This window comes from Ctenopharyngodon idella, chromosome 22 (assembly GCF_019924925.1).
Source record: "Ctenopharyngodon idella isolate HZGC_01 chromosome 22, HZGC01, whole genome shotgun sequence".
Lineage (NCBI taxonomy): Eukaryota > Metazoa > Chordata > Actinopteri > Cypriniformes > Xenocyprididae > Ctenopharyngodon > Ctenopharyngodon idella.
In genome coordinates, this window is record NC_067241.1 from 18,403,254 (window position 1) to 18,425,724 (window position 22,471).

The 22,471-nt window shown below is 37.1% G+C and overlaps 1 protein-coding gene across 8 annotated transcripts in view; it reads right to left on the minus strand.

Moving 5' to 3' along the window:
* Positions 1–22,471, minus strand: part of scn8aa (sodium channel, voltage gated, type VIII, alpha subunit a) — a 64,495-nt gene that overhangs the window by 40,436 nt on the left and 1,588 nt on the right. For 5 of the 8 annotated variants that reach the window (XM_051879573.1, XM_051879567.1, XM_051879574.1 and 2 more), the window contains exons 2-7: positions 19,498–19,829; positions 11,015–11,134; positions 8,763–8,851; positions 8,491–8,619; positions 4,184–4,275; positions 73–297 (exon numbers count right to left, since the gene is read on the minus strand). In XM_051879573.1, coding sequence (XP_051735533.1) covers positions 73–297; positions 4,184–4,275; positions 8,491–8,619; positions 8,763–8,851; positions 11,015–11,134; positions 19,498–19,773 — 931 coding nt within the window. In that variant the 5' untranslated portion in view covers positions 19,774–19,829. Of the gene's footprint in view, positions 1–72; positions 298–4,183; positions 4,276–4,475; positions 4,568–8,490; positions 8,620–8,762; positions 8,852–11,014; positions 11,135–19,497; positions 19,830–22,471 lie in introns of all 8 variants that reach the window. The other 3 variants (XM_051879568.1, XM_051879575.1, XM_051879572.1) reach the window with 1 other exon arrangement.

Below are 22,471 nucleotides of genomic sequence, written 5' to 3' on the forward strand. Positions count from 1 at the left end.
TGTCTGAAACCAACATACTGTGCATCCCTAACCATGTTTGTAATTTGTGTGACAAACTAAATAGAAGCTCACTATCATTCATGATGTACTCCTGCCAGTTGAATGCATGGCTGCCATTGCTACTGGGGTATATTTCTGTGATGTTGATGGGCCAGATGACACACTTGTTCCGCAGATTTCCCATGAAGAGCTGCAGACCAATGAGGGCAAAGACACTGAGGCAGAACACGGTGAGGATCATCACATCTGACAGCTTCTTCACCGACTGGATCAAAGCGCCAACAATGGTCTTCAGACCTATGAGATATCGAATATGTACACACGTACACCAACAAATATGCACACAAACACACACACACACACACACACAAAGGCACAGACAGTTGCATGTGTGCTCAAATCCCAGAAGTGTATGAAAGGAGTCTCAAGGCATGATGTGAGGAATTCACATGTTTTTAGATGTGAGGCCATGTTGATGTTTCAGGTTTGATATACACATACTGTAGTGGTTCTCAACTGGTGCAGGTATGTTCTGATTGCAAGGAACAATGGTACATTTTTAACCCTATAGAAATTATGTAATACAATTATGTAAACTTATTGAAGACTTTATCCATAAAAATAAATGGCTAGAAAGCACAGACCATTCTGACAGAATTACAGTATTATAGGACAATAAAATATTTTATTTTGATGCCCTAACATATTCAATATGGTGGACCGCGGTCTGGACCCTGGCTTGGTTAGGGTCATGACGAGACATGACGACATCTGTAGCACCGTTTCTAGTTAAAGTGAGCAGCGCGTCAAAACAACAAAGTATTTCACACCACAATCGCTCAGGGGCATTTATGGTAATTATCTTTCTGCGCTATATCCTCTAATATTTTTATCTAGAGGCAAAAGCGCTTCATTCAAGCTCTTTCCGTTCCATGTGTGTTGTTTTTCTCTCGCTGAAGATGCTAAAGCACCACATGAAGAGCTGCAGATGACGCGGTTATTTTAAGAACAGTAGCAGAAACACGTGAGCAGTAATAGATGGATACTTCTGCTAAAACACTGGAGAAAACAGCAATACTGCAAACATAGTTTTTTCTATCTGTCATATATAACTCTGAACGTTTAAAGCAGGTTTGTGACAAGACGTTTTTTCTTTAACATTTAGCATTATTAATCAGCATGTTAAGAGCATTTCAAAATAATCATATAATTGTTATAACTGGGAAAATTATTTGTAGATAGCAAGGAAAGACAACAAACTTTGAAATCACTATTTAACTTTGTTTTCTGCTCATGATGGCATTTTGATTATTATGTACACTGTTTGTTTGTTTTTAGTAGATTTTAAGCAAAATATAAAAATGGTCCAAACTTCAAGAGGAACAACCCTAACCCCCATACAGTACATTTTCGGTCACATGGCCTTCTGCCTTATATATGTATATAAATGTAAAAATAATAACAACTTGATAAAACATCTGATCTTACCTTTTAATATTCATATCTTAAATTTATTTATTTAATTAAAAACACAGTAAAAACAGTAATATTGTGAAATATTACTACAATTTAAAATAACTGTTTTACACGGTAGTGTGTATGTATGTGTTTACAACACAACACACACACACAAACCAACCAAAAATTATTTAGACACTAGATATAACTTTTGATATATTTTTACTAGTGGGTTCAGGACACTATAGTTCATTTATGTAAGTGAGGATAGCAAAATAAAGTAAACTGTGAAATATTATACCCAAAAATTCTTCATACAGTGGACTACCAGTAAAACTGATACAAATTTGGAACCAAAAATTATTCAGACACTTTGACCTGACCATGTTTTGCTTAAGTGTTATCTGACATAATTAAGATTCATTTTTTCTGACACAGTTTAACTCTGAGATCTTGTCATATTTTATTGCCATTTTTTTAAACTATAGTGAATAAACTGTATTAATGAACGAAATGTTCAAGGTGTCTGAATAAATTTTGGTTTGACTGTATATATTATTTTTATATATATATATATATATATATATATATATTATATATATAATTAAAGCTAAGCATCCAATTAAACTCATCATCTGTCACTGTAGAAATTAGCCAATTAAGACAGATGGCAACATGAACATAATGCTTGACATGCTTTCATCATAAACATGGTTTTTGGCCTAATGTGTTTTGTTTGATAAACTGCTGACTGCGAGAGCATGAAACCAATGGAAATTTGGTTTAATTGTAAATTTAAATGTAAGATCTGGCTCCTGAAGCAAAACCAGTTGAGAACCACTGATACGGATGCCTAAGGATGCACTTCAGCATAAATCAAATGTTTTTAAATGTTCATTTTTTTTTTTCTATTTTAAATCATGCCTTGAATCCTTATTTTAATTAATTATGACAACATATAAATAACAGCACCACAAAATACACTTTAAGTTTCTTTACACAGATACTGCTTAGGAGCCATCCCGTCATTTGGTCTATTCAGAAGAATAATTTACTATTCTTCATAAACTTGGTTTTAATAAATGACTACAAAAGATAATATATTATTTCAGGGCATGCAAAAATCAATCCTGAAACTTTTTTTTTGAATTACAGCATTTCAAAAAAGAAGTTTCAGGTTCTCGGAGACGAACCTGCGAGGAATGCTCTTGACAATAAAGGGAGGGCTCCCAGAGACAGTGAGAACAACCTGACACTCATTTGTCTATAAATACTTCAGCACAACCAGAGGGCAATGACATCGGGAGAATAAAGCAGGCAGGGACTAGGGGGGTGAAGATTGCATGCAGGTCATTTCAGCTCAAGGGCTGAACAGAAACAAGCCCAGTGTTAAAATCTTCCAGGGCTCCACCAGACATGCTGAGCTAAACATCTTGAGAACTGCACTGACCCTCCCAAATACAAAAGAACTGCTTTATCTTCAAGACAGTAGTGCTGTAATGCTGAAGTTTAGTATTGATATGCTACAATCCTCTTGCCCATAAACCCCATCAAAACATCTAAAAATCTCAAAAATTTAATGAGTAGACTTACTGAAAATAACAAACACGACTTGCCATAAAACCTAGTCAGCTAAATAAATCAACGATCTGTTATTTCACTGAAAATGACTGCATATGATGCTAATGCGTCAAGACATTAAGCTAAAGGTCTGGCATTTTTGCGAGGCCACTGAAGGAAACAAAAATTCAAACAACAAAAAAAATCTCCCTTGACCATCTGCACTTTGCTTGTTATTTCACTTCCAGGTGCAATTTGTGAGTTTCATACAAAATAAATAAAAAAAAGTGAAGAAAAATGAATATTGAAAATAAATAAATAAATAAACAAATAAATAAAAGGCAGCCAAGCACTTAGTAGGCTATTACTATAAAAGCAAGTGACTTCCAAAGCATCATGCAGCATAAAATATGTCCACAAAACTAGGCTTGGCAGTCTTCATACATAAGTAACAAGTATGTTCTTTGGGAACTCACTGAGAGCCATTCAATTTTCATCTTGGGGAACAAAACATAGCTTGTTAAAAATATCTACACTAGTGCTCTGCGGCCAGGGGCTAGTTTGAACAGTTCTATTGGTTTCCTGATTTATTGATAAGCAAAATGAATGCATTCATACCTTTGCAGTTTGATTGTTGAGGCTACTATTCCAACTCTGTTTTTAGACTTTGTACCCCTATGTGCTCTTTTAGACTGAACCACACAAGCTCACACACTGGTGAATTACAATTAGCCTTTACATAAATTCCTTACTGAGTGTTTAGCAACATCTTAACAACAAACTTACAAATAATATAGTGGCTCGAGTTCAACCAGAGGTCAGGGTTTGTTCACAGATGTGTTTAATGCCTACATGAAAGAGGTTACAGAGGTTTGGTCGCTAAAGCTTTCTAAATCACTCTAATCTACTCTGGGACAAAAAGGCTGTCAAAACCAAAGGACTCTGGAGATTGATAGTAGACTGCAAAGCCTATCAAAAATGTATAAGTACCATTTTTGATCATTTTTGAGATAAGAAAAAAGCAAATTAAATGGTCCTCTCCAAATTAATTTCCGCTAAAAAAATAATGAGAGAGAAGTCCAACAAAAAAAAAAAAAAGATTTCAAATTGAATAGTAATAGGGGTCATACTGAAAGTTAACCTCAGCGTCAAAACTGCATCTCACCTGGAATGACAGAGATAGTTTTCAATGCTCGGAGAACTCTGAATGTTCTCAGCGCAGATACATTCCCCAGGTCCACAAACTCTGTTACATATCTGAAATAAGGGAGGATCACACACAGACACCAATGACAACCACAAACACACCAAGAACACCACCACGCCAACGAACCACCAGGAGGTACGTCACTCACAGAGCCTGTCCACTACAGGGGGAAAGGAAGGAAAAGAAAACCAAAATACACACACGTACACCTAACACCGACCCGACCCCTCCCGCTCACACACGCTCTTACCTGGGATTACAGAAATAGTTTTCAATGCCCTCAGAACTCTGAACGTGCGCAGAGCTGAGACATTGCCTAGGTTTACAAACTCTGTTATATACCTGCAATGATCAGATCAAAGTTACATGGAGACATGGTCATGACTTAGTACTAGATGACTTGCATATGAAGACTAAGATGATCTGTTTTTATAATGTTAAATAGCTTTTAGAGGTGGGGGGGGGGGGAATAATGTAGTGTATTCACAATACAAAATAGAAATGCTGACAACAAATATTCTAATTTTAATATTTAAATAGATACATTTAATTTAAAAAGTTATTATTATGTTAAAATATAATTAATTTTTTATGTTGGAAGAAAGTAAACATACTATGGCAATGCTAGATTATCTTTCAGATAGAACATAGAATAATTGTGATTTTAATAATATAATAATAAATGTTACGTCACATAGTACAAATGCTTGCATGTCATATCATATGAAGTTTTCCCTTATGCAGTCTAAAAGAGAAAGACATTGCAATGCATTGTAGATATTTGACGTAACGACACAAAACCTGATCTGTTTCCCACCCCTAATAGCTTTCATAAACAATTATGCTCATATGGTGATATAAGATATACAATATATCTCAGATGATTGTATACAAAAAACAAGTCACAGTAAAAGCAGATAAAGTGAAAATGGAGAATGAGAGCTAGGAAGGCAGAAAGAGTCAGTGAGTGAGAAAAAGTTTTCTGCGTGGGCTGCTGGTAGGGGTGGGTGATATACCAATATAGACATGATTAACCGGTAGAAATTTGTCAACTGGTAGAGATTTTAGACTATTGTCTCTATCGCGATTACTCTCATGTGACGTTGCTGTGCTGCGCCGTCACGAAAGCGGATCATTTGAATGCCTTTTTAAAGCTTGCGTTTTAAAAACCATTGATGTTAAACTGTTCAAGTGCAATAAGCAGTGAAAGAGAACTCGGTTCGGTATATGCACACGCCGTCTGAGAGACGGTTTCTGAGACATAAAGCTGCTGCTCAAACAGCGTGCGAGTACTAAACGGAGTTCTTTTTACCGCCTTATTGGGCTTGAGCGGTCAAATACACAGACTTGTGTGTCAAAATGCCAGTCTTTGCAAGTATCTTCCTAAAAACGTTCATGTCTTAAGTAAACGTAAACAGTTGAGAAAGAAAGTGCATGCGAATTAGTACATTAGATCAGTGCGTTCGGTCTTAAAGTGACAGCAGCCTAATATATGTTACACAAACAATATCATTGCTCTTTTTCTTTTGCTGTTACGTTAAAATGCTTATATATATAGATTTTTTTTCAATCCCATTTCTCTTGACTGAATCACTTTTGTAACTTTAATAAAAATAAACATTTATTTTACGCAGTAAACACAATGTTATTTTGTACATTTGATAGCTTGCCAATTTATGTAGTACCCTTTTTCTATAAGCCTATCTAGTGTTCAAAGTATTTCAGGCAGGTATTTCATTTTTGTATAAAATTACTCATAAACAGAACACATAATAAAATTACTCATATTGTGATTTAAGATTTTGGTCATTTGACCCACCCCTAGCTGCTGGGAGTTGTGTTGATGGTGAATGGCTCTAAACATTGATCTGTTGGAACATCTGAACAATGAAAATTCTCAGAAGAGAAGGAAAGAGTGAGTTTTCTGGATCCGTGCAAGAACCAGGTGTAATCACAGCACAGCAGAGAGATGAGGAAAAAACAGTCACAAGCACAAATGCAGAGCAGTGAGGAACTTGACAATAAGCAGAGCTGCCACATCCATAAAGATGCTACCTAAAAACATTCATATGGTTAGAGACAGAATATAACACTGGAAATGTGTTGTCTATGTCCCCCACATACAGCTCAATTTACAAATACCTTATCAATAATTCTTTCATGATTAAACAAAAAGGGCAAAAAAAAAAAAAGTGTTTTAAGCAAGAGTTGAAAAATTAAGACAATCTTGACCAGTTAAATGCCTTATTTTTATGATGTGCTATCAACTGAATGATAGCTCACAAATCAGACAAGGTTCATAATTAAAAAAAATTACATACTGTAACTAAACTGACGGTTTTTCTGAATTATATAATATGTATGTTTGAATCATATGAAGCATATCTAAGAATCGGGATCTTGTAATAGAATTCAAAAAGGGGACCCCTACAGTTTATTCCAAAAGACAGCATTGAAAATTTGGGATTCACAATTAAATTCAAACCTGAAAATAAAGAGTAAATTTTTTAAAAGAAAAAGAAAATCATTTACACTAATGATCTTAAGCCAAGTGCACACTGTACGATTTATAATAGTCCTTTATGATTGTCTGACTGTCAGCCATGTCACACTGTGGGATCTACGCTGTCTTTAATGTCAGACTGTACGACAGTCAACATTCGTTATTATAATGCTATTTCATGCATTCTGACTTATTCACACTGTTAAACAGTTGGATTCTCATGCTAAACATGGCCAAAGTTTAAAAACACGAGTTGGACGAATGATGGAGTATTTCTGTGCCAAAAATACTCTTCCAAATCCTCACAAACTTTGGGGTTTTTTTCCCAAGTATGTGCCTGAGTGACGTAAACGGGGGCGGAATTCCTTGTACGGGCACTTCTCCCGGAAGAGCGCACGCACACGTCGACCAGAACGAGAGCAAGAGCACGCCCATCAACGCCCGTTCGGCTTTACGGAAGTCGTCGGCAGCGCTGCACAGGTCACAGGACTTCACGAAATCAACAATGTCACCAAAGAAGTGTGTTTTTGGTTGTGAGGGAAAGATAACCTTGCTTCCCAAAGAACCCAGTGGAGCTGAGAGTTTTGTGCTCACGCATTACACTGATGTGCTCTCGATATTTGTTATTAAAATAACCATAGAAACTGATAGTTGCAGTTGCGTTTGTATTGGTTAAAATGAATGGAGAATATCTCGTGGCTGCTCGAGCCCTCAGGATCGGCGCTTATGGTTTCATAAACAAGGCCCAGTTCGGCGCTGGATTTACAGATCGTTTGAAAGTGAAAGATGGAGCGATCCCGGTCATGAGTCGGTGAGTAAAACTGCTTCAAATGTCTGTTTTGTTATAATGTAAGTGCATATAATGTAAACAACACGAACGTAGTGAATTCATAAATTCATTATTCATCATTCACTATACGCTATATTCATTATAGTGATTCAGAAGTTATCCAGGGATAATGCGATGGTGTATTGTGTGTTTAAATATATTTGTTTAGCTGACCATCGATAGCTTGCAGCCGATCTCTACATAAAAGCTGTGGTGCTCGTGACTCTTCAGCTCTGCTCACACGACACGCCTCCAGGTGCTCGGCTGTTTTCAGAAAGACTCGGTACAGCGTATGTATCTATTATAAATATGATAAAACTAAAGACTTTTCGGCGATATGAAGGATGCTATACTACTCTATAGGTACTTAAGATTAACATGAGATTGGCAGAAACTGTGTGTGATTACCCCCCTTTAAAAACGGACGCGCACAAGAAGACTCATCCAGAGTTTTACATCATCAATCTGTGACACATTCGGTGACAATAAGGGATGCGGGATTGAAATGGTGTCTAGCAAACAAAAACAATCTCTAGCGTTAACTTTCATCATGGTTTGTCTTGAAAAGAAAACTAGAAAAAAACGAAGACGATGTGCGTGGAGCAAGTGTTGGTTTGTGTTGTTTGTAATTGTGTCATCAGGTTCTGCACTCCTATCAGTTTTTGATTTGACGGTTGTCGTAGGAGAGGCTGCACTACAGGACTGCGCCTCAAATCTTCTGACACTGGCAGAATGTCATCAAAGGTAAAATCGCAATGGTCATTCATCGTCTGTCTGCGAACATGTCAAACTAACGATTAAAGACTACAGATTTTGGCCTAGGATCAGAGTAATCTTTTAGGATTTGCAAAAGTTTGTCTCAGACGGCCAAAATCATACAGTGTGCGACCAGCTTTAGAGTTTTAGGTGTGTTAAAAGTGACTGAATACTTACGCCATTGAGATGACCATAAAATCCAGCCAGTTCCATGGATCTCTAAGGAATGTGAAGTCATCTATACAGAATCCACGGGCAATGATTTTTACAGCTGATTCAAATGTATAAATTCCAGTGAAGGTATACCTGAGAGAAAGAGCATTTTTAAATTAAGTAACTGGAACGAAATTATGTACAACCAAGCTGGTTTATATTTTGAATGTGTATATTTATTTATTTATTGTGAATAACTTGTTCTGAGTCATGCTGTGGTTAGGATCAGTACTTACTCTACTTGTTTGGACCACTCGGGAGGGTTACTAAAAGTCATGAACACACAGTTGGTCAAAATCGTACACATAATGAACATGCTGAATACTGTGAGTATCAGTTAAGGAAATTCTGAGATGTCACAGAATAAAAAGAAAAGTTTAAAAAAGGAAAAATACATCTTACTTTGTAAATATAAATATGAGGACATTCATCAATAACAGATTGTGAATTTTGGCTAGTTGTAAAGCACTGCTAGGGTTGGGCAATAATTATATTTAAATATTTTCAGCCTTATAACAATATTTGATATATATTTATCAACATTATTTAAGAAATACAGCCATGGCCAAAAGTATTGGTAGTGACATAAATGTGCTTCAGTTGTTGTGGTTTTGATTCACATTGTTTCTAGATTATTGTGCAGAGTGATCAGATATATTTTAAATAATAGCAAAAAGCTTCATTGGCCAAAAAAAAAAAAAAGAACTTTATTACACAAAAAAAAAAACAAAAAAAAAACAAATCACTGTTTTTGGCCCTGACACAAAATAACCAGCTAACATGATTTCAGTAATCATATATTCAGCACATGGGAAAGTGTGAACGAGTACTAGTGTCATTCTGACTGGATTATAAGAGCAGACTGACGGCTATAAAAGGAGGGAAGAAGTGCCTCCAATCATTGTGTTCTTGTGTTCTTGTGTTAGCAACGGTTACTCCAATGAAAGACATTCATTGCTTTGCATCAAAATGGCCTCACATGCAAGGAAATTGCTGCTGCAAGAACCATTTACTGGATCATCAAGAACTTCAAGAAGAGAGGTTCAACTGCAGTGAAGAAGGCTTCACAACATCAGAGCGTCCAGCAAGCGCCAGGACTGTCCAGCTATGGAATCGTGTCACTGTTCGTGTAGAGCTCATTAATACTGGCAGCAGGAGGGTGTGAGGCCAAGACTTTTGGACAACAGCCTGGTGTCATGAAGGGCAGCAAAGAAGCCACTTCTCTCCAAGAAAAACATCAAGGACTGACTGAAATTCTGCATGAAGTATAAGGATTTGGACAACAGAAGACTGGTGCAAAGTTATTTGCTCTGATTAAGCAACTGTTTGGGACATCTGGAAAATTGATTGTCTGGAGAAGAAAAGGTGAATGCTACCATGAGTCCTGTTTCATGGAAACAGTGAAGCATCGTGAGACCATCCATGTGTGGGGCTGCTTTTCATCGAAAGGAGTGGGCTCTTTCACAATTCTGCTCAGAAACACTGCCATGAATAAAAAAATGGTATAAAAACTTCCTGCAAAAGCAGCTTCTCCCAATGATACAGGAGCAATTCGGTGATTAAGCGTGCATCTTCCAGCATGATGGAGCACCATGTCATGAGGAAAGAGTAATAATGAAGTGGCTCTGAGATTATCACATTGAAATTTTGGATCTGTGGCCAGACAACTCCCTGGATCTTAATCCCAAAGAGAACCTGTGGAGAAGCGAGTGAACAAGCAGAAGTCCACAAATTGTGATCAAACCCCGAGCATTAATAAGGCAATAACGGACCGGCATCGGTCAGGATTTGGCACAGAAGCTGATAAACATTGTGCCAGAGAGAATCGCAGAGGTTATGAAGAAGGGTCAACACTGTAAATATTGACTCTTTGTATATATTGAAAGTTTCTGCCAATCAAAGCCTTTGAACTTAATCTACAAATACTGAAGCAGCAAACTTTGTGAAGTATAAAATTTATATCACTGCCAATACTTAATCTGTTTGTCACTAAATTAACAAAGTGAGATTAATATTTAATAATTTTAATTTATACAGCAATAATGTCAGTATTCATAATGTTGTTTAATTTGATATCACCAGCAAAAAAAAGTGCTAATATTAGAACAGCTCATTTGTGTCGTCTTTTGTTTAGACTACAACCGCATTAACAATCAAATTAGTCAGACAGTCTTCAGAGGACAGGGCAAAGCATTAGGAGCTCAAATCTTTGTGGTATATGTTTGAACATTTTCTCTCTCTATTTGGCAAATCCACAGTCAAAAGAACAACAACAAACCAAAAAAAGCATGCAACTGAAATTCACACCTACATCCACACCCACTGATATACTGCTGCAGTCCCACAGCGGAAATGACCGCTTAACTAAAACATCCTTAGCGTTATTCCTGGTCATCCCATGCAGACATATTAAATATTTGATGCAGAGAAAGTCAGTACAGACATACAGTATTTATCATATACACATTTAAACAGCAGAAAAAGGATATGAATGTATCAAAATTTTAATCGCTATTCGCCTGGCAAGATTAAAAGGGCTTATCATGTACAAGGCAGGTGTGGCACTAAAGCGGAAGATTGTTTTCCCTCTATTTAGGACTATAAATGTCTGTGGAGAGGAAAAACAGAAACAGCCAGAGAAAGAGAGATAAGTGAGAAAAAGACAGAATAACAAAGAGAAAGAGAAACACTGGATTAGTTGCAAGCATAGAGACACATCAACACTTATTTAACTGGACTTTCAGAAGTAATAATCATGTACTGAAATTCTGCATCTATTTCTAGAAGACAAGGCATCATAATGAAGACATATTGCTTTATATACTACTAAATAATTAAAATCACAATCTTTGGCAAGAAGAAACTCCATATTGTCTCTGGAGTGCAATAAAATAAGACAATATTACATAAACTTTATACAACAGTTAGTTCCAGTTCTCAAACTCGATTGGTTGAAAGTACTGATATTTAGTCCAACACAGAATTAAGAATATCACGGCTGTGATTTGGTCATAAGCATGAGGAGGCTTGAAGGAATAATTCACCCAACAACTAAAAATCTCTAGTTTCCAAAACTCCGCAAGAGTTGCATTTCTGACGCTTACACGCCACAATTTTACTGTTAAAACTGCTCAAATATCAGTGTTTTTTCTTCTTCACAAAAACCAACTGATCCATGAGCCATTTGTACTGAGTTGCTGATACTCTTGGGTGTTTTATTAAATCACAATGAATGACCATTGAAATCATCCAACCAGATATTCATTAAATGAAGTCCTTTTGTTTTCCACAAAAGCTGGAAAACGTCATGCAGGTTTGGAATGACACGAGGGTAAGTAAACTAAACTCACATAAACAAAAAAGGAAACTGAATTCTGTACTTTAAAATAATCTTCAGAATTTACTGTGACTAAACAACAAATCATCAGTGACCCATTACGCCATTTCACCCCATTCCACAAAAGAAATACACATTCAGGCTTATTAACCCTATAAAGCCTACTGTATCATATTTTAAACATGAGTTTCTAAAGCCTCTAAATTATTAACATGATAAATTTTACTGTAAACCTGCTGCACACAATCTACTACACTCCTTCTGCCCTTCGATCAGAAATCATCTTACTAAGAGGGATATATAGAGTGACAACTGATATTTATACGCATTTTATCTAAGCAGTCTGCCATACTGTTATAATAATATTATTGATTTACATTGTAGGCCATCAGAAATACATATTACTTTTTGTACATCACACATCTGCACCAAATTGTATATTTTTGTTTAATTTAGACCTCTGAATAAAATTGATTTTATTGATTTTCCTCCTGGAGTATGAGCTCCATATTCTCACAATGTATGATGTATCAGATATTTTTATATTTTGTCTTAAGGTTCAAAATGCTTGTATGCAATATTCTATATTTGGAAGAGGGGGAAAAAGATATTTACTAATGTCTGTAGTAATATTAAGATAAACCCTAGTTCTACCCGGATATCTCACTTCTGATCGAATCTGAATATTTTTCAGAGCATGCTTAAGACCATGAACGAGTCAGCGTAAGCTCACCAGCATTTCAGCAGATAACCTCATAATTGTTTAAATAAAACATGTTCGCTACCATCAAAGTTTCATGGGAGGTCGCGTGCATTTGCAGAGATGGGATGCACCCCTGCACTTCTTTTTACATGCTCGAGTTTAGCTGAACACTGAGAAACCCTCTTCAGGACCACGGAGAGTGTCGAGTCTACGCAACCAATGCATGTAAGATCAACTGAAGTGAGCAGAAACTACAGCACAGGGCATTATAAAAGCTCATAATTTGGGCCATTTAATTCATTTGGTTTGTTGGTCCACAATAATGAATAAGGTTTAGAAAGGACAACTCAGTAAATAACACTTTGTATATGTAACTAAAGATGGAGAAGGGCTATATCTATTTGGGTCAGACTGAATCAGGCCACCATGTAAACTACATACTGAGACCTGCTTAGAGAGAGAGAGAGAGAGAGAGAGAGAGAGAGAGAGAGAGAGAGAGAGAGAGAGAGAGAGAGAGAGAGAGAGAGAGACCCATTCAAACCAGGAGTCACATATAAAACATCATGAGATGAAAAAAGAACTGGTGCATTTATGAACAAAAACACATTTGTCCTTTCTCAATATTCTATAGTACATGTGCGTTTCCTCTTCTTAATGCATGACAGGCCGCACAGCTACTGAAAATTTCATAATCCAGAATGGAGTAGAAAAAGAAAGATAAAGAGCGAGAGAAAGACAGCCCAGAGAGGAATGAGTAAGCAGTGAGAGGAAGATGGAGAACGAATGAGGAAACAAAGACATAAACTGATGGAAAGGCACTATAAAATAGCACTGGTTCACAAGGCTAAGAAGTCATTTTCATTTCTAGAACACATTTCTACAGCAAACATCACAAAGTGCTTTACATCCAAATATACAACAACAACCTCAAAGGCACAGTCACCTTTAGTCTTTAGTCTAGAGAACAGGTCAAAGAAAATACAATTATTTTAATACAAAAATTAATAAAATGTATAGGATGTTACAGAATTTTGCTAAACCGAACAATAAATGGCTGATTAAAAAACTCTCCACTTTATACATAAAATCAGATGTTTGCTATCGTTATAAATCAATATAAATCAAATCTAAAAGTAGTGCTTTTCTGTTTGCAAAACGGTGTTGACAAGACATTTGGTTAAAAATGTATATTTATAAATGTAAATCAATGTAAATCAATATAAATCAAACGTTAACAGGGCTTGTTTTTTTGTTTGCAAAATAATGCTGTTAACTAGACACTAAAATATGTTCAGTTAAAAAACATTATAAAAATACATTTATTACATTTATTTATTTTAATATTCCAACTAAAGCTTAAAAACAACTGGGAGAGGCAAAAGAGAGAGGAAGACAGAGAGAGATCATGTTACAGGATGATGCAAAGTGAACAGGAAAGTCTAAGTGATGTAAACAAGATCCAGATGAAGCGCAGACCAGACGTATGGCAGGACACATTGAGAGGAGAGAAACATAAACAACAGAGACGGTGACTAATGTAAGAGAGCAGCAAATGCAGAGGAAAAGAGTGAGAAGCTTCAGAGCCCATAATGCAGCATCTGCCACATCAGTAGAAGCCTGTCACGTCACAAAGCCAAACTCTCTTCATTCTAAATCATTTCAAACATTTACAGTGAGCTTCACTGTCAGATCTGCACAGAGATAAACGTATAGGCTGTTTCCTGTTAATGTAGTCATGTATTTATATTGAGGCATGTGGCAAACATAAAACTAACAAAAATAATAATGAGACGCCTGCAATATAATATGAGTATTTCCTGGTGTGGAGAGTGTCGAGCCTGAAGAACAGATGTGAGGGAGGAGTGAGACAGCATCACCCTGCCTGCCCCAGCCCCCCAAACAGCCCAGCCCAGCCCACTCCGAGTGCCGCGTCATCTCAGGGAGAAGCAATGGTCTTACACGGCACATTTTCAAGAGCCCCCCTTAAGATTTATGACCCAGTATGGAGTTCTGCCTCTCTGTCTTTCTCACCTTTACTCAAGCAGGACATGCTCCTGGATCAACAACATCCCTATCAAACAATCAAAGCCCAAACCTGAAGTTAGAAATGTGTGTAAGAATGTGAGCCCGCTCTCATTAGAAAAACTGTGGGAACGTTTTCGTGAGTCGCAGAATACGTACATATCACTGCAGCTTCAATGTGAAATATCCACTGACTGACGCTAAAAGCAGAACAGAACAGATATGGTACGTTTTATGACGTTGGTTTTACACATATCACCGCAGTTTTGATTTGAAATTTGTCCAGTGAGTGGCGCTAAAAGTGTAACACTACATCATGTTTTAAAATAACGTACCACCAACACTACACCTAAAACTACCTGATAGTGTTAACAAAAGCAAATGTGACAATCCGTAATCGTGCCGTTTTAGCTTGTTTTGATCTCTCATCTTTGAGCTCTTTCACCGGATTCATACCCAACTCTGAGCAAGCTTCTGACATTAGAAAAGCGAAACATATGGAGCTGGTTAAGAGATGCAAAGCCCAAAATATATTCGTTTACAAATGGTGCACTTTGGTAAAAAGCGCTTTGAAGTCAAAACATAATATTGTGCAAGGAGACATGAAAACAAGACTTTATTAATCCATAATCTGACCCTGTAATCGTATCTGTGTATGAAAACGATTACTGTTTTACTGCCTCTAGTGTTCATTTCTGTTAGCTGCAGTGATGTACGCATTGGTACGTATTTTTGCGACTCGTGAAAACGTTCCCACAGGTACATCTTTCCATGAGAGGTTGAGGAATGTTGGTAAAATCTGAAAATCTGATTGGTTAAAGGTGCTGTAATGGTGCTAAGAATAAAATTAAATTAAAGAAAAAAGAAAATAATAATAATAAAAGAAAAACTTTAAAATAATACAATTAAAAAATGAAAATATAAAATACAACAGCACGTTTTAGAATGTGTACCTTGAATGTAAATCACTCCGGCTAAAACAATTTGAAGAGCTCCGTTGCAGAAACCTGTAAGGTCACATTTACACTAGTGTGTTTTCATTTTAAAACATATAACTTTTGCTGTGGTTACGCCTGTCGTTTACACTATGCAAGCTTTTTAGAACCTCGAAAAGGAGACTTTCGCAAACGCTGCAGACCCTGTATTAGTTTGAAAATGCCGGAGTTGCGTTTCAGTAAAAACGGACCAAAACTGAGACTTTTGAAAACGATGGCGTGGCTGCCCATGTTCGCTCTGCGTAACCGTGTAAACTATAACATGGAGACTGAACTGCCATCTTTGATGGCTTTGTTGTCAGTTTTAGCACCATTGTGCATTTTTTGAAATACTGCAGCTGCCTACACACGCAAGAGGCAACGGTTTACACTTCTACACGCATGATCGCTCATGAGACGTGCGTTTTCGGTCGTGTAATGTAGACGGAGATTGTCTCTGAAATACTGTGGAAACATCGGTGTAGACGAGGATCGCACTAGTGTAAACGGGGCCGAAGTCCGTCTGACATGTTTTCTTTTAAATGAGCTATTTTTTACCAAGTTTAGGTTCAGTAATTTCACTTTAATGGCAATGAAAAAGTTATTAGTCAGTTATTGAAATGCCTTATTTTCAAAAATTTCACTTTATTGCTTTTATTGCACAATTCATTGCTATTTAATTTTTTTTTTTGCAAAAGCCTTTAAGTCTTTGCCTCTTTGGACAACGAGACAGTAAAACATCCATTTCTGTCAGTTTTACAGCAGCAAAAGGAACACTGTCGTGTTTACTTGCTACTCACGAAATCCTGTCATTGCAACTGTAACGACAGACAAAACATGATTGCAGCTCTGCAACTGAAAGCCGCTCATACGCACACCGTCATTCATCTTGAAATCATATGATTCGATTCGCATCTTCCGATTGGCTCTTCTGTGGACTTACAGGCTTTTGCTGACAAAGGGAGGTGGTGTTTAGCAGTTTCCGCCAACGAACTGGTATTTCTGAATGGGCAGATGCTGGGAATTAGAGGTGCCGTTTAGCGGCTTTTCCATCTGAACTCTTCATTTGGTAAATGCATAAATATAAATCAATGTTGGAGATCCAACGTGTCCTACTTGGGTAAATCCTATTAAGACTCTCCGTCTGACAATTGATTTGTTTTCAACATATAACCAGCTCCTTGAATCATCTGTGCTGGAGGACTCAGGCTTCATCAGCTGCTCTTATAGCAATGAATCCTAAGCTAATTGCTTCTGATAGTGTCACAGGTCTGGATTTAAAAGCTGCCAGCTCCCATTTCTCAGCTGGTTTTCCACTATGAAGAGAGCTGCCCTGAGCCTCGAGAATCAGGTTTCACTACCACTGCAGGCTGTAAGTCGAGCCCAGCATGTTGAAACAAAAGGACAATGGGAGACGAGGTGATCTGATCACGACGCTGGCAAAGCGTACAATCAAAGAGCCATTAAATCCTTGAGAGTGCAGGATTGTAGATCGTCAGTGGAATGTGCACGAAAACATGGTGCAGAGATGCATCTCAATATATATAAAAATATAAGGTCTAACGTGAGCCATTGTTGCAGTAAAAATGTATTCGTTTGGAGCATAATTCAGTTCCTTTAGACTGTTCACATACGCTCCTCCATGAGGTTTTCATCAGGAGACTGAAATCTCCTTCCTGTGCATGGAGCGGGCGGTTACATAACAGTCAATGTGCGCTGCATGAGAGGGAGGCGGAGGAATGAGACGGAGAGAGAAAGCAAGAGAGGGAGGAGGGAACGCTTTAGCACATGCATACATTAACAGGCATTACCACACAAATGAGTCTGTGCATTATTTAGTAAAGTCCGGTGTGGCAGACCCTGCTGAAGTCTCACCGCCGCACTTAGCACCGAGACAAACGTGAACACAGGGCTGAGCCTGTTGGGCTCCATTACGACTCAGACAGAAAAGATGACCTCATCTTCCACCCTTAGGCTGCATCTCATAACAACAACTCACTCATGAAAATCTGTTTGAGGGCTGTCTTGTATCTGATATTGCTCATGTGCAACAAAACAAGGCACTGTTTTATGACTGGTAGCGTATCAAGAAACTGCATCCACTTAACAGTCTTAGAGCGCAAAATGATGCTTTTTTATAATATATACAACATTTTTCATCATAAATTATATTATCAGCATAAAATTTGAGTGAAAACTTTAAATGAAAAATACATGAGTCTGTTTTAAAATGTTGTGGTAGGGATCATGTCCTTTAGAATGATTTGAAAATGATCGAAAGGGTGTCCTGAGCGTCAATGGAAGCAAGAACATCTTTATACTGTTTGTATAAAGTTTGAAATTTTACAAATTTCATATTCACATTACATCATAACATTCACATGTTCTAAATTGCAAATGGCCTAAAACACTTCCAGGTATAAATTAGATTTTGAATGTTTTTTTTTTTTCTTCAGGATTCTTCAATGAATAGAAATGATCACAGTTTCCACAAAAATATTAACTGTTTTCAAAAGCAGCAAATCATCATATCAGAATGATTTCTGAAGGATCATGTGACACTGAAGACTGGAGTAATGATGCTGAAAATTCAGCTTTGATCACAGGAATAAACTGCATTTAATGAAATAAATTCAAATAGAAAAAATTACTTTAAATTGTATGTGCACTCTTAACATCAGTCAATCAAGCATTATATTATGATATTATGATAATCAAGCACTATTTAATGATAGAACTAAAACTAAAACTAACCATGTATGAAAGCATATTTGTCATTTTAGCTGAACTCAGGACTGGTGCTTAAGATATTGTTGGTCATTCAGTGTTACTGTAAAAAACAAAATAGATAATAGTAATTATTATTAAAAGATAATACTACTACTACTTATTCTACTACTAATAACAAAACACAATGCACTAAGGATCGATGAGCTGCTGGGTTCATGAATATTAATCACGTTATCAGCGTTCGCTTGAACTGATTTGCTGAAATCAAAACAGGGACGGTAATAGATGAGTGCCAAGCCAATGAGATTGTTCAGTGAGTGAAAATATATTTATGCTAAACTTATACTTCGCCTATAACACACACACACACACACACACACACACACACACACACAGGCAAGTAAAATCTAAGAATTTATTAGCCAATGGCTAATGATAGACATTTAGTCGCCCAGAGTGAAGATTTAGTCGCATTGTAGAGGGCTGAATTTAAAAATGTTACTGACGCTAAAATTTTGAACAGTAGTATACGTTTTTGGTTAAATGTGGAATATTTCATAATATTCTCCGATTTTATCGTCATGTACACATAACACTAAAGATTAATAAAACACAGATTTCACCAAAACAACAACATTAAAGATCTTTAAATGGCCTAACTATCTTACTGTTGGACCGTGACTCTGAAAGAGCTGTTCTAAAACGGGACACTGTTCCTTTAAATGCACTGGAGCGTTTCTTTTGGCTCTTCTTTTTTAAAAGGATTACTGCTGGAACAATTAAAACAAGTCTGTCAGCTGGAACTGTAAAGCTTCAGCAGACCTCCTCCTCAAACCTCTTTAAAGCATCATCTCACAGACAATCTACAACATACACAAGCCACAAACAAATGCTTCAGCACTGTAGTTGATTACAGGAGGAAGTTATTCATATGATTAACATGTTATCATGTATCAGGCGTATCCTACAAGAAACATGATTACCATCAGGGGTTCTCTCTCTCTCTCTATATATATTTTATATTATATATATATATATATATATATATATATATATATATATATATATATATATATATAAAATTAGTGGTATTAGTACATTGTCAGCATCTCCACCTCTGGAATAATCTCAGGTGAGTTGCTTAACAGATAACGCATGAATGCCAGCTGTGCAGGCCACATGTAGAGACATGATGATGCACTCACTTTCTTATTCACGTAGAAGGGATCTAAATCCTCCAGTGGCGTTGCCACCATGCCAGGAGGGATGTCCCCGTAGATGAAGGGCAGACTCTTGCCCGCCTCCAGGTCACCGTTAGGCTTGGGCTTGTTCTCGTCGTCATCGTCGTGGTAGCTGCTGTCTGGCTTAGGAGGCGGCTTGGCTTTCTCCTCAGCAATGCGCTTCTCGATTTCACACAGAGATTCCCTGGTAAAGTATTTGAAGCTGTCAGGTCCTGGCGGTGCAAGAAGGTGTGCAGCCATGTTTTCATCCTGCAGCAACTTCTTCTCCTGTTATGTACCCTCCACGGCAGCCAGTTCTATGTCGGAAAGAGAAAAGGACATTACTGGACATCTAGGCTCATATAGGCAGAATCATACAGCTGTCTCGTCCACACGGCAACTAGTTCTGGCCCAGAAGCACATACTTGTAAAGCAACTAACATGAACCCGTGTGCCCTTACTGCCGAAAGTTTAGCCAATGAGATTAGAGCTTACCAGATCAAGAAAGAACTTTACAGTTTTGCATGCAATATTTTCAGTAAAGCATTTTGCAGATGCCTTTATACATTTTTTTATCAGTTCATGCATTCCCTGAGAATCAAATCCATGACCTTGGTGTTGTGATACTGAACTAATATCAATATTGTATTACATTCCTGTACTGTAGAGTTATCTGGGTGTAGTATAAAATCAGCATTAGCAGAAACCGAATCACATCATATTAAAGGGTTAGTTCACCCAAAAATGAAAATTCTGTCATTAATTACTCACCCTCATGCCGTTCCACACCCGTAAGATCTTCGTTCATCTTCAGAACACAAATTAAGATATTTTTGATGAAATCCGAGAGGTTTATGACTCGTCCATAGACAGCAATATAATCAACACTTTCAAAGTCCAGAAAGGTTCTAAAGACATTGTTAAAACAGTCATGTGACTGCAGTGGTTCAACCTTAATGTTATGAAGAGACGAGAATACTTTTTGTGTGCAAAAACAAAACAAAATTGACTGTTTTAACGATGTCTTTAGTACCTTTCTGGACCTTGAAAGTGTTGATTATATTGCGGTCTATAGATACCTCTCGGATTTCATCAAAAATATCTTAATTTGTGTTCTAACGATGGTCTTGCAGGTGTGGAACAACATGAGGGTGAGTAATAAATGACAGAAATTTCATTTTTGGGTGAACTAACCCTTTAAGGTCTCTTATTAAGTCAGCTTAGCTGCAAAAATTTAACTCTGCATTGTTTTGTCTGATTATAATTATTAAGATTAATGTACTTCTCTTCAATAAAAGGTGTTAAAATGGAGGAATCGAAAAATTCAGGACTTAAAGTCACTATAAAAAATGAAAGTAGCGACAGATCGGTCGATTGTAAGAAAGGGGCGGGGTTCACGCTGACTCAATGAATGGAGAAGTCTGGCATATGTCATCAGTCAGAAGTTATGACATTAATTAAAAACACACAGATAAATCCTTCACAATAAGATCTAACATTTTCAAAATAGAGAGTGAATTTGCCAACTTCGATCACTAGTCATCACCAGCTACTACTATCTTGTATTCCCTTATCAATACTTAAAATCCAACATAAGAGAGCTTATACAAGCAACTTAAATAATGCAACTTAACAACAACAACAAAAAAGTGTCGTTTAGATTTCATTTTAGCTTTTGGAACGATAAAATCGTACTGAACAATACTACCTTGTTACATCATCCGCTCACACAAACTGATATGTTCAGCTCTGTTCAGGACAGTGAAATTCTAAGCCTTGCATCTAAAAATATTACCTTACACATCAAAACAATCTGTTGCTAAATTGAGAGCATGTTAGAGAGGGACTGGCACTAGATTCAGGATGAGTCATCCACTTCATGAAAAATGAAAAGCATCCTCCATTATGAGCAGATGAAGGTGATACTTAATGTTTGTCTTTGGATTACATTTGCAATAATATTAATCGACTTTGTGATAAGTGATTCATTGCCCCCCCCCTGATTTGTGCTTGCATAACTTCCCAAGGAATGGTTCTTTTCTTTTGGGTCATTATGATGGATGTTTCTATTTTAGATGAAAGGGTGCTGGGAAGATGTAGACTGGATTACAAGATACCACACAACAGCACAAGCAGGTTTTAGTTGAACCTGTCTTCCCTACGAACAAAATCTCCAATGAGATGTCGATTCGGGACATGCGTTATGTCCCTAAGGCAGCAGAATGGGAAATGGGGTGGGTGAAGGGAGGCCTAGTGAACCACACTGTCTAAAAGCTTGTGTGCACTTATGGGCCAGACACTTAACCAAGCCCTATCCTGATAATACAGAGCTACTTAGCTCACTTTTAGCTTTTCTCTGCATCCAATTCCACAGTTTTGTTTCAGAAATGGTGTTTGGCATTTTCAGTAAGCCTTTGAAGTAAACATACCTTATTTACCTTCAAGCAAATCGGACACGTGACGTCAACAAAATATCAAAGAATGTGACAAACATCGGCGCATAACAGACACCATTAGCGGCACAAGTCCCGTGGGTATAAATCTGATATCACTTCAAGACCTGTCGGAAAAAAACAGCTTAAACCAGCCTGAGCTGGTTTGTTGGTCTTAGCTGGTCCCTTGGCAGGTTTTAAAAGGGTTTTGGGCACTTTCTACCAGGCTGGGAGACCAGCTTAGGTTGGTTTAAGTTGTTTGTTTTTTTTCCTCAGCAAGCCAAGCAATGAAACAGGAAAACAAAAGAAATGATTATCCCAAACACCTTTTGCATTTGTAATTTTCAATGTCTTAAAAGTGAAACAATCTGAGCTTTTGTGGTCCAAACAGCACAACTTTACTTACAGGAGCTGTCCGATCAGCACCACTCTGTGAAAGGGGAAGATTTTTATCTGTAGACATTTTGCATTATCAGTCATATTCAAAAGTAGTGTTACTAAAGACAGAAAACTCAAATATCTCTATG